The sequence below is a fragment of the Leopardus geoffroyi genome, chromosome A1 (genome assembly GCF_018350155.1).
Source record: "Leopardus geoffroyi isolate Oge1 chromosome A1, O.geoffroyi_Oge1_pat1.0, whole genome shotgun sequence".
NCBI lineage: Eukaryota > Metazoa > Chordata > Mammalia > Carnivora > Felidae > Leopardus > Leopardus geoffroyi.
The window spans coordinates 185116841-185135411 of NC_059326.1; the positions used below are offsets into that span (position 1 = coordinate 185116841).

Sequence of the window (18571 nt, forward strand, 5' to 3'; positions counted from 1 at the left end):
GTGTAGTAAGATAAGATTTTGAAATCTTAATCTTTGAAATTTTTTAAAAATTTTATTTCTCGTAGCACTCTCTTAATTTTCTCCTACCCACCTTGCAGCATCCATAGAGCCAGAATTAGGATGGTTTAAGTGAAAATACACAAAATAGCAAATATTTGCCCTGCTGTTGTTATTCTCTTGAATGTACAGCTAATGAGGATTATGAAGTGGATGGGGGTAAGAGAGGCTCAGTCCTTTTTCCTGACTCAGGGAGAAGAGGTAAACATTGTGACTGAGATGGGAAGGGAGGGTATTGGAGCCTCTCTGTCATGATAGTCTCCAGAAAATCTAGTTGACAAAAATTTGATTGGAGATTAAGGCTCAGGTGACTCCTAATTTATTTATTTATTTATTTATTTATTTATTTATTTTTTTCAACGTTTATTTATTTTTGGGACAGAGAGAGACAGAGCATGAACGGGGGAGGGGCAGAGAGAGAGGGAGACACAGAATCGGAAACAGGCTCCAGGCTCTGAGCCATCAGCCCAGAGCCCGACGCGGGGCTCGAACTCCCGGACCGCGAGATCGTGACCTGGCTGAAGTCGGACGCTTAACCGACTGCGCCACCCAGGCGCCCCAACAGGTGACTCCTAATTTAAAGGAATATTGGGGACACCTGGGGGGCTAAGACGTTGAGCGTCTGACTTCTGGCTCAGGACCCTGATCTCAGGGTTCGTGAGTTTGAGCTCAGCATTAACTCTGCTGTAAGAACAGAGCCTGCTTTGGATCCGTGTTTCCTTCTCTCTCTGCCCCTCTCCCAAACTCTCTCTCTCTCAAAAATAAATACATACATAAAACATTGAAAAAGATAGACGAATATTGAATGAGTTAGACCAGGAGTCTCAACAAAAACTTTTGTAAAGAGAGTGGATGTCTTCATGTCTCTAGGTTCTGGGGCCTTCTGTTTTACATTGCCATCACTTTTTGGACCCCCACCCTATTTTCAGGGGGTATTTCCATAGAAATCACGAATAACAGCAAAAAGAGAGGATCTGGAGGGACGGTGCCAGGGATGATGAGAAAGGAGGCAGGGCATCCCAAACTGTGGACGATGCTTTCTTGTCAGTAGTGTGAGCATGAACTGGTATTTAAGGTTAAGGGCTAATGTGGATATACAGGGCCTGAGCTGAAGTACACATGGTGCTCAATTCCCAAGCCCAGTTTTCTGATCACTCAAATTTTCACCTGTCAGCCTCAGCAGACACAGACCAGATCCTGCATATTCCTGGGAGGCAGCATGCCAAAACCCTTGAAGCAAAAGCCTAAAGGATTAAAACAGTCCAAAGTTCAGCCCTTTCCTTCTACAGATACCACATCCACACCTTCAGTACCTCCTAGCCTGGCACTCCCTCAGAAATGTAATCCATTCATTTCACAGCTGATTTCTGAAAGGTCTGAACACTCTTCCCTAGATACACTTCTCTTTGGGGAGATCTGGGGCTGGGATGGTGATGATGATGATGATGATGATGATGATGATTTTTGGCAACAGTACGGAAAGGTAATGTCACTGGCCTCTCACTCATGTAGTCCTTGATAGAATCCACTGTTAGAGTCATTTATTACCTTCTGTACCTCTATCTTATTATTAAAGCTGTGCTACTTTTTCTTTAGCATAATGAAATCAGTTTGTAACTATATGCGCATAAGTGTGATTCTTTCTCGCTAGATTGAAAGCTCTGTGAAGATAGGAACTGTCTTCATACATTTCTGTAGTCTCTGGAATCGTGATTATTACAAAAAAACCTTGGTGTTTTTTTTTTTTTTTTTGAGAGAGAAAGAGAAAGCGAGCGAGCACAAGTTGGGGAGGGGCAGAGAGAAGAGACAGAGAATCTAAAGCAGGCTCCAAAGCTGAGCTGTCAGCACAGAGCCCAACACAGGGCTTGAACTCACAAACCATGAGATCGTGACCTGAGCTGAAGGTGGATGCTTAACCAACTGAGCCACCCAGGCGCCCCAACCTTGGTAGTTGTTACATGACTGGTCAATAAGGATGTTACGATCTGCACACTCACCATTCCCAGATGTGTATGTGTTGTCCAGAGCCTTCTCCTGAGGACCTGTATATACAAGATTCTACCTGATATCTCCACCTCAAACTCAGTATGTTCCAAACCAAATGTGTTTACTTCACTTGGCAAATGGGCTCTTTCACCCAAGTTCTTTATCTCAGGGAATACCAAGGTCACTCATCCATTGTCCAAACCAGGCTATGGGCCATCTTCTGCTTTTATTTAGATTATTATCTTTTTTTCTTCTTTAAAAAAAAATTTTTTTTTAAATGTTTATTTGTTTCTGAGAGAGACAGAGAGAGAGAGACACAGAGAGAGAGAGAGAGACAGAGCATGAGCTGAGGAGGAGCAGAGACAGAGGGAGACACAGAATCCGAAGCAGGCTCCAGGCTCCTAGCTGTCAGCTCAGAGCCTGATGTGGGGATTGAACCCATGAACCATGAGATCATGACCGGAGCCGAAGTGGGACACTTAACCGATGAGCCACCCAGGCACCCCTTTTTCTTCTTTTCCTAAAGCAAATAGTATCTAACACATACTAGGTACCAGTAACTATTACTAGATAAATGATCTGACTTCTGGTCTATTCCCATAGAATTAATTTTCCACGCAGCAGAGTGACATTCAAAAACATATCTGATGCCCTTTAATAGCTCACCATTGTCCATAGGTTAAAGTTCAATATGGGGCTTGAACTCATGACCCTGAGATCAAGAGTCGGATGCTTTACTGACTGAGCTAACTAGGCATCCCAAAGATCAAATTTCTTATGTGTTTTCTCCTTGTGATTTGCGCAGTCAGATCTACTTATCCTTGCAGTTTAACTTCTTGCCATTTTTCTACTGGTGATATTGAATGTTGTTTCTCAAATGTGCCAAACTCTTGTACTTTCCCATTTGGTGTTACATTTCCAGTGAATCCTCGTATCTATGATCCTTCTTTATCTGACTCACCCCTACCCATTTCTTCAGGTCCTGGGTCGTGCTTACCTCCTGACCTGACTTGGATGGGCTTACAGACTCCACTAGGTCACTAAGTACTTTGCAAAGTAAGATCTTAGTTAACCCCTTAGCTCATTAGGGACTGTATTGCCTTTTGCTACCAAACAATTTTACAGGGAATATTCTTATACTGAAGGCTTTGTATAGATATCTGAAAGACAAAGTCCTGGGAGAAAATTTCTGGGTCAAAGAGCACATGTTTTTTTTACTTTAACAGATACTGTCCAGTTGATTTTTAGTAATGTATCTATAGTGTATCATCATAGTTTTTTTTAATCAGTTTTTAAAAAAGTTTATTTTTGAGAGAGAGAGAGAGAGAGAGAGTGCATGAGTGGAGTGGGACAGAGAGGGGGAGAGAATCTCAAGCAGGCTCTCCACTGTCAGCCAGACCCCAACGTGGGGCTTGAGCCATAAACCATGAGATCACGACCTGAACTGAAATCAAGAGTCAGATGCTTAACTGACTGAGCCACCCAGGTACCCCTATCATCATATTTTTTGATCATTGTTAATCTGATATGGAAGTATCGGCATTTCATTTTACTTTACATTTCTTGGATAATAAGTAAGATTATCTTTTCAAAATTAAAGAACATTCACATTTCTTCTAGGTTCTGTCTACATAGATCTTGCCAACTTTTGGACTTTTAGTGTTATCCTTATTCATTTATAGAACTCTCTAATCAAAAGAAATTCTGCTTTGCCTATCATATGTGTTTGTCATTTGATTATGGAGCTTTTCTTCATCCAGATTCTTTTACTTTTTATGAAATCACAGCTGTATTTTGGGGCTTCATAGTCTTTACAAAATTTCTCCATTTTGAAATTATAAAGACACATTATCTTGTACTATGATTAGATTTTTAAATTTAATCTATATTTTATTTTTGGTTTGAAAGTGAGGTGAAATATACCACTTCTTTCCTCTATATGGAAAGCCAGTCATCCTGAAACTATTTATTGAATAACCTACATTTTGAGGAAATTCCACCATCGATTATTTCTATTTTCTTTAAGTAGAAATAGCTATCAGTGGCTAAGAGGGAGATGCTGAAGTCTGAGGTTTGAGGAAAATTAAAAATGGGAAAGAGGGGTGCCTGGTTGGCTCAGTATGCAGAGCATGTGAATTTTAGTCTCAGGGTCATTAGTTTGAGCCTCATGTTTGGTGTGGAGCCTACCTAAAAAAAAAAAAAAAAGAAAAAAAAGGAAAGAAAAACACAGAATTATTTGGTGACATCAAGAGCCTACTTAAGGTTGGAAAGTGGGACATGGTCACTATCTTTAATATTAGAGGATTTTATTTAGTACTGTTCAACAGTCTGGGTACAAAAGCATAAGATGCAGACAACTGAATTTGTGCAGTGTTGAATTTTAACAGGAATGTGGGAGGAAATACACAAAAAGATAGAGTAATGGACCGTTACACCTAACATAAATAGTAAAGTGAATTAAACAGAAGGTGGTCTGGTAAGAATTTTAGGATAAATTATCATCCTAATTGCTGTTATTTATTTTGCCCACAAATCTATAATTTGGGTATTTATTTTGCCCATGAATCTGTAATTTGGGTAGGGATCAGCCCAGGCCATTCACTGCTGTTCCACATCACCTGGGGCAGTTGGCTTGAAGGAAGGGAATCAACAAAAGATGGCTGGATTCCAAGATCAAGTGTCCAAGAACACCTTGGAAATACTGTATCATCTTTGATGACTGGTAAACAAAACAATGGTTCTTTCAATGATGTCCACATAGTAATCTCTGGAACCTATGAATATTACTTTATATGACAAAAGGAACTTTCCAGATATTATTAGAGACTTTGAGATGGGAAGATTATACTTGATCAACTCTGTGGGTCCAATATAATCAAAAGGTCCTTAGATGGAAGCAGGAAGGTCAGAGTAAGAAAGATGTGACAATTGAAGCAGGAGTTGGAGTGATGCTTTGAAGATGGAGGAAGGAGATATGGGCCCAGGAATGCAGGCAGCCACTAGAAGTTAGAAAAGACACGAAAATAGATTTGTCCCTAGAGGCTTCAGAAGGGACACAGCCCCACCAACATCTATTTTTTGGCTCCATAACACTTATTGTAGACGTCTGACCTCCAGAATTGTTATATAATAAATTTGTGTTCTTTAAAGCCACTAATTTTGTGTTAATTTTTTATAGCAGTAAGGCAGGGTTTCTTTCTTTTTTAAAGGCCAAATAATATTCCATTGTATGTATTTCCTTTATCCATTCATCTGTCAGTGGACGTTTAGGTTGTTTCCATAGATTGGCTAACGTGAATAATACTGCAATGGACACAGAAGTGCAAACACCTTCTTGTGATTCTCATTTCAATTCTTTTGGATAAATATTCAGAAGTGGGGTTGCTGAATCACATGGTAGGTCTATTTTAAATTTTTTGAGGAACCTCTATACTATTTTCCATAGTGGCTACACTATTTTACCTTCTCACCACAACTGTACAATTGTTCTAATCACTGGGTTCTACTCCTGAAACCAATACTACACTGTATGTTAACTAACTTGAATTTAAATAAATAAATAAACCACAAAAAACAAGGGTCCTAATGCTTCCATATCCTAATATTTACTTTTTTTTTTTTGATAATAACCATCCTAACAGGTGTGAAATATTGTCTCTTTGTGATGACTAGTGATTCTGAGCATCTCTTCCTATGGCTGTTGAACACTTGTATGTCTTCTTTGGAGAAATAACTATTCAATTTCTTTAGCAATTTTTACATTATATTATTATTTGTGTAATTTCTTACATCTCTTGAAAATTAACCCCTTTGATGTACAGTTTGCAATATTTTCTTGAATTCTATAGGTTCACTTTGTTGTTTCATTTGTCATGCAGAAAATTTAGTTGGATGTAGTCCCACTTATCCACTTTGCTTTTGTTGCCTGTGACTTTTGGTATGAGAAATCAGCACTAAGACCAATGTCATGAAGATTTCCTATTACATTTCTTCTAGCTGTTTTATACTTTAAGGTTTTTGAGATGATTTTTATATATGGTTCGTTCTTTTGCACTTAGATATATTTGTTGAAGATATTATCCTTTCTCTACTTATATTCTTGGCACTCTCAACTAGTTTCTGGATTTCTCACAAGGGGAATTTGTCTATGTATTATTGCTGAATCAGTATGTCTGTGGGGAGAAGGCAGGTCCAAGGGTTCTATTCTGCCATCTTGCTAATGTCATGTCTCAGTATGGTATGTTTTAACATTGCTTTAATTTTCACTTATTTTTGTCTTTATATTTGAAGTACATTTTTTTTATAATTTCTATATTTCTTCAGAACTGTGGCTTATAATATCATACCAACTTTGTACATCAGTTATTTTAGATGAAGATTCACCATGTCTACATAATATACTACCAAGTATGATTCTGGGGACAAGATAGAGAGGGGAGAGCAGAGACAATAAATACACCTTAAATAGAAGCATTAATGTAACTTCATATAATACAAGTTGAATAATTGGGTAAATGACTTAATGTGTGATTTTATTTCATATTACAAAAATATTAACCAAACAGCCAGTAGTCAGATGGCAAGCACTCTATAACAAATTCTGTTGAGGTTATGGGCATAGGTTTTCAGAGTGTCACTGAATCTAAGAATTGACTGCAGAGTTTGTTAAAAATGCGTATTTTCAAGCTAAACACCAGATTCTAATTTAGTAGGACTGAGATAGAGTCTAGGAATCCACAAATTGTTGACCAACTTAGTGACCCTGGTAGGAGACAAAGAGATTACTATGGAGTTAGGCATACACTTATTTCTTATTTGAACTGGAAAAATGGATGATGGGTATGATAGAATGAACCTTGTTAGACAATCAACGGAGAGGCAGGAACGGGCCAACGTGTTTTAGCCTAGCTTAAGAGGCTCAGATTAGAAAGGCCTCCAGTATCACAACAAAAAACCTATGGATTTGAATCTTGAAACCAAATAAGGTTTCAGAGTAGGGGAATAATAATCTGAGTAATTTTTAAAGGAACGTTGATTTGCTGGGATGAGTTGTAAAGATGGAAGGCCAGTGAGGTTTAGAATGAGGTGATAAAGGTAAGCATCAAGGGGAGGTACAGACAATAGAAAAAAAAAGTCGGAAGTCATATTGGTAAAAATGTTGAACTTCCATTTACATACGTAAGGATAGGAAGTTAATATTAAATACATTAAAAATACTCATTACAAACATAATAGTAACAGCAACAATAGCAATAACAATAATAAAAATAGTAAGAATGAAATCATCTTTAACAGGTCTTTTAGATGTTTACTTGCATCATTCTTGAAACTCCACAGGAGCTCAACAGCAGTTTGTATTGCCTGGAAGAATTATTAAAAAGAGGTGTTAGTAATCTACGTTAAAACTAATCTATCAGCCATTATAAACTAAAAACAGGCATTTCCACCTTCTGTAAGGCAGGTGAAGCAATATTTTGTACCATAATTATATTTTTTCATTCACCATTAAAAAAAAAGTTTATTTATTTATTTTTGAGAGAGAGAGAGAGAGAGAGAGAGAGAGAGACAGAGAGACACAGAATCCGAAGCAGGTTCCATCCAGCCTCTGAGCTGTCAGCGCAGAGCCCAATGCAGGGCTCGAACCCATAAATGGTGAGATCATGACCTGAGCTGAAGTCTTAACGCTTAACCGACTGAGCCACCCAGATGCCCCAATATGAATTTTTTATATCAGAAACTGTCAACAATTTTTCACAGTTCATAAAAATGGACAATTTGTGATATGCTGTGAAAGCAAATTCAAAGGAAGATGACACTTATCCATTTATTCATTTCTTACCTTCTTTCAATGGGGTTTTGAGAGCAAAATTTTCTTTACTTTCATGAAGAAAAGCCTTTGAAGGATCAAAGTGTTTGATACCCAGAACTTTATTCAATTCCTCCTGAAGTTTTGTTTCACTTTGTTTTTTCTTAGCAAGCTGAGAGCGGAGTTTTGACACCTCCTATGTAAGAGAAATATAGACAACAAACAATTACTAAACCTCATGTTGGTGAAATGTGTTATCAGTGTTACTGACAAATTTCCCAAGGTGCTCATGTATCAAACCAAAAGGCAAAAAATCACTACTAGATACAGGCTTTAATACTACAAATTATAAAATGACACTGAACAGGTGTGACAAAGGGGATAATGAGACATTTCAGTCTTTTTGCCACTCTACAGATACAAAGCTATGTTTCCGATAAAAGTTCATCTCCAAATTAAATGCTGAGATGAACTTGTGGCATGATAGCAAGAGAAGCTCCAGTAACCTGCTTCCTAATGAAACTAAAAATTATTAAAAAAAAAAAAAAAAAGGCAACCATTTAAAGCCTGTAAAAATGGTTCTAAGGCAAAACAGCCAATGAAGAAACATCTATTCAACCAAATCTACAAAAATATGGTAAAAAAAAAAAAAAAAAAAGGTAAGGGTCTGTGGTATTTGACCCAAGTCTGCTCCCTCTCTCGCAACTCCCAGTTTAGCAAGGTAGGATAGACAGCTGCAGGCAAGGACAGGGCCCTCTGTTTCTCCAGCTCCCACTCAGAGGCTTTTCCTGTTGCTGAGGCCACATCCCAAGCAAATGTGGTTGAGAGGTGAAGGATCCTTTCTTCTGTGCAACAGGGGCTCTACCTTAGGTGCTGTGTGCAGAAAATGCTGGGAAAATGCTGTGTGCAGAAAATGCTGATCACCTTTGCTGCCTTGGCTCATAAGGTGATGATTCCATGCCAGGAAAGGCAAGCTGAGAGAACCTGAGAGTGCTCTCCTTGCCCCTCCCCCCCACGTCTGTCAAGCACTCAGTTCCTAGGCCAGATGTCTCATTCAGAGAAAAAGCTTGTCATTTTCTCCTACTTCAGCTCCAGAACCCTGTCTCAGAGATTTTATCTGGGGCAGCCGGGGTAGAGAAGTAGACTATAAAACACATAGTTCCTAATTTCTCCCCAAAGGAACTGACTTCACTTGCAACAGCATTTGGAGAAGTTCAAGCTGGAGGGTGCTGTGAATAACAGTCAAGGTGGTGGCGCAAGGGAGCTGGGAGGTGATTCAAAATACAGGCAAAGCTGTAGGTTTAGAACTGGTGAATAAGACAGCTGGAAGTCCTTCTGGGGTCAGCACACAATCAATGAATGACCTCAGACATAATTCCAACAAAGGAGCCAGAATTCAACTGGATTAGTTTGAAGAGCAATTTATACTCCAGGGCACTGTTAAGAGCAATAAGTGACTAGTTATCCAGTTTAACGTGTGATGAGGCAAATGGAGGAGACAGCTCTACCAAAATCAGTGTCATCCCAGGGTGACCGTGGGCACACTTCAGACTGAACCTCCCTGAGCAGCAGTATCAGAGGCACTACACTACTGGGGGGGTGGGGGGTGGGGGAGGAGGAACAGACTTCACTAGCACAACCCAGCCAATTACTAAACAAATCAACAAGAAAATAACAACACACCTTGAAGGAAAGGGCTGTAACCAAAGGTGCTACAACATATAATCTAAAATATCCACTTTCCAACAAAAAAGGCAGGAAAGCATGACCTATACATTGGAAAAAGGCAGGGAACAAAAACTGCCTGTGAGAGTAACCAGATACTGGATTTATTCAAAAACGGTTTCAAAGTAGCCATTATAAATATGTTCACAGAACTAAGAGAACTAAAAAAAAAAAAAAAAAGAAAAAGTGTGAATAGTCAAATTACTAGAATCAGAAATGAAAGAAGGGACATGGTGACTGACCTTACCAAAATAAAAAGGATTACGTTGTATATCCATAAGTCAGATAACTTAAATGAAACAGAGAACTTCATAGAAAGACACAAACTACTGAAACTCTCTCAAAAATAAAGTCAGTATGAATAGACTCATAAGAAGAGACTGGATAATAAAAACTACCCACACACACAAAAAGCTCAGATCCAGATGGCTTCACTACTGAATTCTATTGCACAGTCAATGAATAATTAATACCAATTCACAAACTATTTCAAAAAATTGAAAAGACAAAATCTTTCCCAACTAATTTTATGAGGTCAGCATTGATACCAGAACCAAATAATACCAAAAATATTGTATGAAACCTGTAGACCAGTATCTGTTGGGAATATGGATGAAAAAAACCTCAGCATGCATTAGCAAAAGGAATCCAGCAATACAAAGGGAATTATGCACCAGCAATACAAAGGGAATTATGCACCATGGCCAAGCAAAATTGATCAGAATGCAAGGTTAATATCCAAAAATCAATTAATTTAAGAAATAAACAGAATGAAAGTCACATGATCATCTCAACAGACGCAGAAAAGGTGCTGGACAAAATTTAATACCCTTTCATGGTAAAAACACTAAAAAAACCAGGAATAGAAGGAAATTTTCTCACCCTGAATAAAGAGTATCTGTGACAAGCCTGCAACTAATAGTATACTTAACAGAGAAAGTGTGAATGCTTTCCCCCACCCAAATCAGGACCAAAACAAGGATCTCCACTCACACCACTTCAACTTTGTCTGGAGGTTCCAGCCAGGGAACTTATTAGGCAAGCATAAGTAATCAAAGGCATTCAGGTTAAAAGAGAAGTAAAACTATCTCTATTTACAAATGATCATCTATACAGAAAATCCTAAGGAACCACTAAAAATCTATTACAACAAATAAATGAGTTCAGCAAGATTGAAAGATACAATTTCAGTATACAAAAATCAATTTTATTTCTATACACTTGCCAGGAACCATCTGAAAATGAAATTAAGAAAACAACTTCATTTACAATAACCTCAAAAAGAATAAAATACTTAGGAACAAGTTTAACAAAAGTGTAAAACTTATAATTTCAAAACTCCAAACCATTGTTGAAAGAGATTAAAGATGTAAATAATTGGAAAAACATCCCATGTTCATGGATCAGAAGATGTAACATAGTTAAGATGGCAATATGACCCAAACCTATCTACAGATTCAACATAATTCCCATGTGAATCTCAGATGACTTCTTTGTAAAAATTGAATAGCTGATTCTGCAATTCATATGGAATTGCAAGGGACCCAGAATAGCCAAAACAATCTTGAAAAAGAAGAAAAGTAGGTGGATTCATGCCTCCTGGTTTTAAGCATTCCTTTCCTTTCCCCTTTGCCCTCTCTCCCTCATTTCCTTCCTTCATAGAATCCCAAGTAGGCTCTGTGACATCAGTGCAGAGCCTGACACAGGGCTTGAATCCATAGAACCTGAGTCAAAATCAAGAGTCGGATGTTTGACTGAGCCATCCAGGTGTACCTACCCTTTTTTAAGGTTATTTATTTATTTATTTATTTATGCATGCCTTCTGGTTTTAAAACTTACTACAATCCAACTGTAATTAAGACAGTGTGGAAGCACAAGGATAGCTACATAGATCACTGGAAAACATTTGAGACTCTAGAAATAAACCATAAATATGTGGTCAGCTGATTTTCAACAAGGGTGTGCAGATCATTCATTGGAGGAATGAATAGTCTCTTCAACAAATGGCATGAGAACAACTAGATATCCACATGCTAAAGTATAAAGTTGGACACTTACCTCTCACTGTATACAAAATCCTCAAATGTATCAATGAACTCAATGTAAAAGTTAAAACTGTAAAAACCCTTAGAAGAAAACACAGGGATAAATCTTCAAGATCTGGGATTTGGCAAAAGATTGTTAGAGAATAAAGAACAAGAAACAGAGGAAAAAATAGATACATCGGACTTTGTCAAAATTTTGTGCTTCAACAAACATCAAGAAGGTGAATGTAGGGGTGCCTGGGTGGCGCAGTCGGTTAAGCGTCCGACTTCAGCCAGGTCACGATCTCGCGGTCCGTGAGTTCAAGCCCCGCGTCAGGCTGTGGGCTGATGGCTCAGAGCCTGGAGCCTGTTTCCGATTCTGTGTCTCCCTCTCTCTCTGCCCCTCCCCCGTTCATGCTCTGTCTCTCTCTGTCCCAAAAATAAATAAACGTTGAAAAAAAAAAAAAAAGTTTAAAAAGAAGGTGAATGTACAGAATGAGAGAAAATATTTTCAAAGACTACATGTGATAAGGAACATATACATAACATATAAAGGACTCTCATAATTTGTTAAAAAAAAACAATAATACAAATAAAAATAGGCAAAGGATATACACAGATATTTCTTCCAGGGAAGATATACAAATGGCCAATAAGGACATGAATAGATGGTCAGCATCAGTCACCAGGGAAATGCAAATTAAAACCACAATTAGTTATCTCTTCATATCCACTAGTATAGTCAGAATGAAAAAGTCACATAACAAATGTTGGTAAAGATATGGAAAAACCGGAACCCTCGTACTTTATAGGTGGAATACAGAAAGATATAACTGCTGTGGAAAACAGTTCCTCAAAAGATTAAACATTAAGTTACCCAATTACCTAGAAATTTCACTTTTAAGTACAACCCAAGAGAAACCAAAACATGTCCACACAAAAACTTGTACATGAATGTTTATGGTAGCATTATTCATAACATTCTGAAGATGGAAACAAGCTAGATGTCTATCAACTGACAAATGGATAAAAATGTGACATATCTAAGCAATTAAATATTATTAGGTCATAAAGAAGAATGAAGTACGGACACATGCTATACTACATGGATGAACTTTGAAAACACTGTTAATTAAAACAAGCCAGCCACAAAAGACCACATATTATTTGAGCGCACAAATAGGAAATATTCAGAATAGGGAAGTTTACGGACAGAAAGTAGTTTAGTAGTGGGAGGGGTGAATGAGGAGATAAGGAGATGACAGTTAAAGGGTAAGGAGTTTCAGTCTAAGGTGATGCAAATATCCTAAAATTGTGCAGATGGTTGCATATTTGTGAATGTACTAAGACCTACTGAGTTGTATAAAACTCAACTTTAAATGGGTGAATTGTATGGTATGTGAATTATATCTTTTTTAAATTTTTTTAATGTTTATTTATTTTTGAGACAGAGAGAGACAGAGCATGAACGGGGGAGGGTCAGAGAGAGGGAGACACAGAATCTGAAACAGGCTCCAGGCTCTGAACTGTCAGCACAGAGCCTGACGCGGGGCTTGAACTGACTGCAAGATCATGACCTGAGCTGAAGTCAGCCGCTCAACCGACTGAGCCACCCAGGTGACCCTGAATTATATCTTAATAAAGCTGTTAAAAAACAACTTAAATGATTAACTGCTTTTTTAAAGTAATCTCATGACCCCAACATTAAGAGTCATGTGCTCTACCCACTAAGCCAGCCAGGTATCCCAAATGCTTAACTATTTTTGAATACTGCTTATCTTTATATTTATTTATACCAAGGATTTTGCTATTTTGCAAACAGAAATGGATATGTAAAGCTCTGTGAATTCTTCCAATTACACTGGTGATAGTTTTTGAAAAAAAATTTTAAAGTTTATTTTTTTGAGAGACACAATGTGAAGTGGGGGGGGGGTGGGGGAGAGGGGTGGGGAAGGGCAGAGAGAAAGGGAGACACAGAATCTAGAGCAGGCTCCAGGCTCTGAGCTGTCAGCACAGGCCCAACGCGGGGCTCAAACCCACAAACTGTGAGATCATGACCTGAGCCGAAGTCAGACGCTTAACTAACTGAGCCACCCAGATGCCCCTAGTGATTTTAAAAAATGTTTAAAAAATGTTTTATTTTTGAAAGAGTGAGAATGTGTGAGAGTGGGGGAGGGCTGGAGAGAGAGAGACAGAGGATCTGAAGGGGGCTCTGTGATGACAGCAGAGGCGCCAGTGTGGGGCTTGAACCCACGAACTATGAAATCATGACTTGAGCTGAAGTTAGGTGCTTAACCGAATCAGCCACCCAGATGTCCCACTAGTGATTTCTAATATACTAATGAAGTATTTGGAAAACCTGAGAACATAATACCCATCTGGTCAATGGTCTAAAATAAATCCATAATTCTCAGATGGATTTTCCCCTATAAACTTAAGTTTTCCTGATATCAAAGTTCTTTGTTGAACTTAAATGTTACAGTTAGAATAAAAAATACCCCACCCTGATATCTTCAGTAGGACTAAGTGTTATTTTACAAACCGATTTGAGTTGGCTATTTTCATCTTTCAGTTTCACAACATGCTTGATTTTTTGCTTTAGATTTTGATGACCCAGTAATTTAGCATAAGAATCTCTTAGTTTATTAAGCTGTTCCTGAGCTGCTCCATGTTCATTCAACAAAGCCTGTTTCTCTGCTTCAAAAGCATCCAGTTGTAGCTGAAAAAGAGGTTTTTTATAATTAGAAATGTTAAATTTACTTGTCTCATAGAAACTACAGAGGAAAAAAGAAAAAAGAAACTACAAGGAAATTCAAGTACAAGAACATAAAAAACAATGGACGAAAACAGATCATGCTGACATATTCTCAGGTTCTCCATAAATTCTGGGCTCTTTAAAAAAAAAAACTTTTGTGTATTTCATTTCAAAGGTCATTAAAGTAGGGAGAAACCCATGGAAAGAAGGCCAGGAACCAGCCTACTCTGTATATCATCTGTATCATCACGTTATAACCAATACTGCCCTCCCACTCTTTTTAAGGGTCAAGATTAGCTTTTATCCTTTTTGAAGATCAGTTTATTAATTTGAGAAACACTGAGCAAGATTGTAACAAAATAAGCATCAAAAATTTACATAGATTCATTATCAAAAATTTCTATCAGGAGAGCCTTCTAAACTATTAACTTTAAGTCTCTTATGACAAGGTAGTTCTTAGCCTATAGAAAGCGGCATAAAAAATGTCTGCAGAATAATTAAAAAAAATGTAAAGTCCCCTTTAATAGGGAGTTAAATCGGCACTCGAAATGCACAGCAAAATGATCTTTCAGTAAAATCATGTCACTGTTGTGACTGTGACAGGGAACAAAGTGCCTAAACCAAACACAAGTGAGTGTGGTCCTGACAAACCTGGAAAGGTTTTGTTTTATTATACAGTTCTTTATAAAGGAGATGCCACTTATTCATTTCCTCAGTTAATTCTGCCACTGTGTTTTCTTTTCCAGCTTTTCTGTAAGGGAAAAAAATGAAATTAAAAAACATAGTGTGCTAGAAGAAATAACTGAGGTTATGTGGCAGTGCAGTTCTAAACCTAGATTACCTTGCTTCTTCCTCTTCCAGTTGTTTCCTAAACTCTTCACCTTGTTGCTTGAGTTGGTTCTGCAATTCAGTTATTGTTTTAAGAGAAGAGACTGTGATTTCTTTAATTTCTGCTTCTTTAAGTGCTGATTTGGTCTGCAGATCTAGAAGCATCCTTGGGTTTGAGAGAGGAGAGTCCACTGAACATTTTATAGCCATTTAGTAACTTTCCCCCCTTTCTTTTACTGAAAAAACAAATGAAAAACACAACTCAAGGAACTCTTCAAGAATTTTACCTTCTTAACTGTGCAAATTCTTACTTTGCAATTGAAGATCACCCAAAGCTATAATTCCCTGGATCACTTCGTAGCTGGCTTTCAACATTAAACTGTCTTAACAATTCTAAGGCTACAAGTATGGGCAGGTTTTATTTTTCCCACATACCTTGCATATTCTTCATTTGCGCTCTCAGTTGCCAATATCTGATGTTGAACGTCCTCTGCACTTTTCTCGGCACTGGCCACTTTTTCCTGAAGTGCTGAATTCTTCAGCTTAAGATCTTCTATTTCATTAGCTGTTAATGCTTTATAACTAAGTAAAACGAAAATTAAAACAATATATTATACAATATAAACTTTGCAGTTACACAGATTCAGTGTTCTGAGGTACTAAGGAACTTATATGGCATAGGCTGTTCATTCAGAAAAAAAAAAATGCCTACTATGTATATGAAGTATACTTAACATGAAAATTACTCCAAAATGAACAAATATATGATCCCTGCAAATATGGTCACAGAGTTATGGTCTTATGGTAATATATGGAAATTCCTCTCCAGGCCTTGGCAAAAAAAATGGGAAATAATATGTATAATTAAACTTGTGGTATATGTTATGAAGAAAACTTTAGAAAACCTTAAACTGCAAAACAGGGGAACGTACTTTCTTTGGTGATTCAGAAAAGGCCTTTCTAGGGAATTTATAGTTAAACTGATGTGATGGACAAAGAAAAGTTATCTAAGGATTTAAGGAAAAGTATTTCAGAAGAAAAAGATGCATATGTGTTCTGAGGCAGGTAGAACACTGCATTAAGACACGAGATTGGAGTCTACCGAATAAGAGCGGCCGGCGCAGATGCTAAAGCCATGGGCCAGTAATCACCGTGGTGCACATCAGCCCTGGTGAGTGAAAAAGAGGGTTAGACTAAGGACTAGTGGCAGTCGAAAGATGTGAAATCTCTTTTGAAGGCAAAATCTGAATTTCACTAAATACGTTGGATATTGGGAGAAAGGGAGAGAAAGTGATTAAAGATGACTCTAAGATTTACAGAAAGAGAAGATGGGAAGATTAAGATGTCACTGACTGAAATAAAAAAGAATGAGAGAGAGGTAGAGAGAGATAGAAGAGAAATCACAAGTTGTTTTAGACAGGTTAATATTACACGGTAGTGAGATATCTGCTTGGAGGTGTCAAGTAGGCAGCTGGATATACGAGTATAAAGCTCAAAGGAAAGATCTGGTTTGAAGAAATGAATTTTAATACTATTGGCATACCGATGGTGAGTGAAGTCACAGAGTGGCTAGAAACCTCCTAAGGTACTATTTCTCAAAGTAGCAGGAAGGGAAATCCCTTCACAAGGTTGAAAACAGCACTAAAGCATAATATATGATATATATGTCATAATACATTATATCACTGGCTGTGATATTTGGAATCTTGAGGTTCAGGGAATTCAGAGAATTTGGTAGCACAGTGTTTTGGGAGAAAGGGAAAATTGCTGGGTGATGGACTGGTCACTCTGGCTGACATGTTTCTAGAAGTGAGTGTGTGCATTTGTTTGAACAAGTCCTGGGCTTTCGCAGTGATGGTGGGAGAGGAAGAGTCTCCTTGCGGCTGCACTTCTGTGAATAGTTTTCTCCCCTGAAAGGACAGACTATGGTAAAGAAATGAAAATAAACTGAAGCAATAAGTCCAAAGATAGAATTAGAAAATGTTAAATTTCCTTTTTTAAAAAAAAAAAAAAATTTTTTAACGTTTATTTATTTTTGAGACAGAGAGAGACAGAGCATGAACGGGGAGGGGCAGAGAGAGAGGAGACACAGAATCGGAAACAGGCTCCAGGCTCTGAGCCATCAGCCCAGAGCCCAACGCGGGGCTCGAACTCACGGACCGCGAGATCGTGACCTGGCTGAAGTCGGACGCTCAACCGACTGCGCCACCCAGGTGCCCGAGAAAATGTTAAATTTCCAAATGCCCATCTATTCAGATGGGTGGCTTTCTCAGTGTCCTTTTCTCCTGTGATCATTTGCTCCCACCTCCTGCTTGCAATAGCAGTTTAATGAACAGTTTGAGAACAAATCATTAAGTACATAACGCACGCATATACAACTGTGCTTTGAAGATAAAGCAAGTTTGAATTCATCGAAAAAGGATTAAAAATTTCTGTTTTCTGATAAGAGTTACTTCGTATTTTGCTTTCTATTAAAATGTATTTAGTTTCAAAAAAAAAAGATCATGGGGAAAGAAAGTACTATTCAATGAATGGGCTTTAAGCAATATGTTCTCCATATGGAAAAACAAAAATAAATTTGATCCCAGTTTTACTGCACACACAGAAATTCATTCTAGATGGAAAAATGAAACTTAAAAAAATAAGTTAATACCTTTTGGGATAGAAAGTTTTTTTTATAACTTTTTATATATAAGCTTTTTACAGAAAAGGGAAGGCGGATTATCTCCAGGAAAAAAGCCATTTTATACTAAGTACACTGGCAAAATTGAAGAAATCTAACAAGCTGTGGAGAGGAAGTAGATCAATGGTTACTCGTACAACGCTAGTGAGAGTGTAGAGTGTACAAATTGTTTTGTAAAGCAATTTGGCATTAAATTTTAAAGTTGAGCAGTCACAAATGTATGGTTTTAGATAATTCTTATTCAAGTATACTAGGAGACTACAAGAATATTAGTAAAAATACTATTAATAGTAACAAAAGAATCTACCAAACATTTAAAGAAAAGTTAATACCTACTCTTTTCAGTAATTAAACTTATAAGAGGATGAAAAACTTCCAAATTCATTCTGTGAGGCCAGTATCACCCTGATACCAAAACCAGATAAAGACACCAAAAAAAAACCCCCAAACAAAACAAAAACAAAAACAAAGAGAGAGAAAGAGGGAGAGGGAGAGAGAAGAAGGGAGGGAACTACAGGCCAGTATCTCTTATAAATATGGATGCAAAAATCCTCCAAAAATATTAGCAAACTGAATCCAACAATACATTAAAAAAAGTCTTACACTACAATCAAATAAGATTTATTCTCAGGATGCAAGGGTGGTTCAATAGTCACAAAACAATCAATGTGAACATCACATCAGTAAGAAAAAGGATGACAATCATA

General features: G+C 37.6%; 1 protein-coding gene across 2 annotated transcripts in view; it reads right to left on the bottom strand.

Annotated features, from left to right (window-relative positions):
* Positions 1-6546: 6546 nt before the first annotated feature.
* Positions 6547-18571, bottom strand: part of HMMR (hyaluronan mediated motility receptor) — a 40712-nt gene continuing 28687 nt past the window's right edge. For both annotated transcript variants that reach the window (XM_045502601.1, XM_045502594.1), the window contains exons 13-18: positions 15617-15763; positions 15195-15347; positions 15005-15104; positions 14141-14317; positions 7883-8045; positions 6547-7404 (exon numbers count right to left, since the gene is read on the bottom strand). In XM_045502601.1, the coding sequence (XP_045358557.1) occupies positions 7385-7404; positions 7883-8045; positions 14141-14317; positions 15005-15104; positions 15195-15347; positions 15617-15763 (760 nt within the window). In that variant the 3' untranslated portion in view covers positions 6547-7384. The remainder of the gene's footprint in view (positions 7405-7882; positions 8046-14140; positions 14318-15004; positions 15105-15194; positions 15348-15616; positions 15764-18571) is intronic.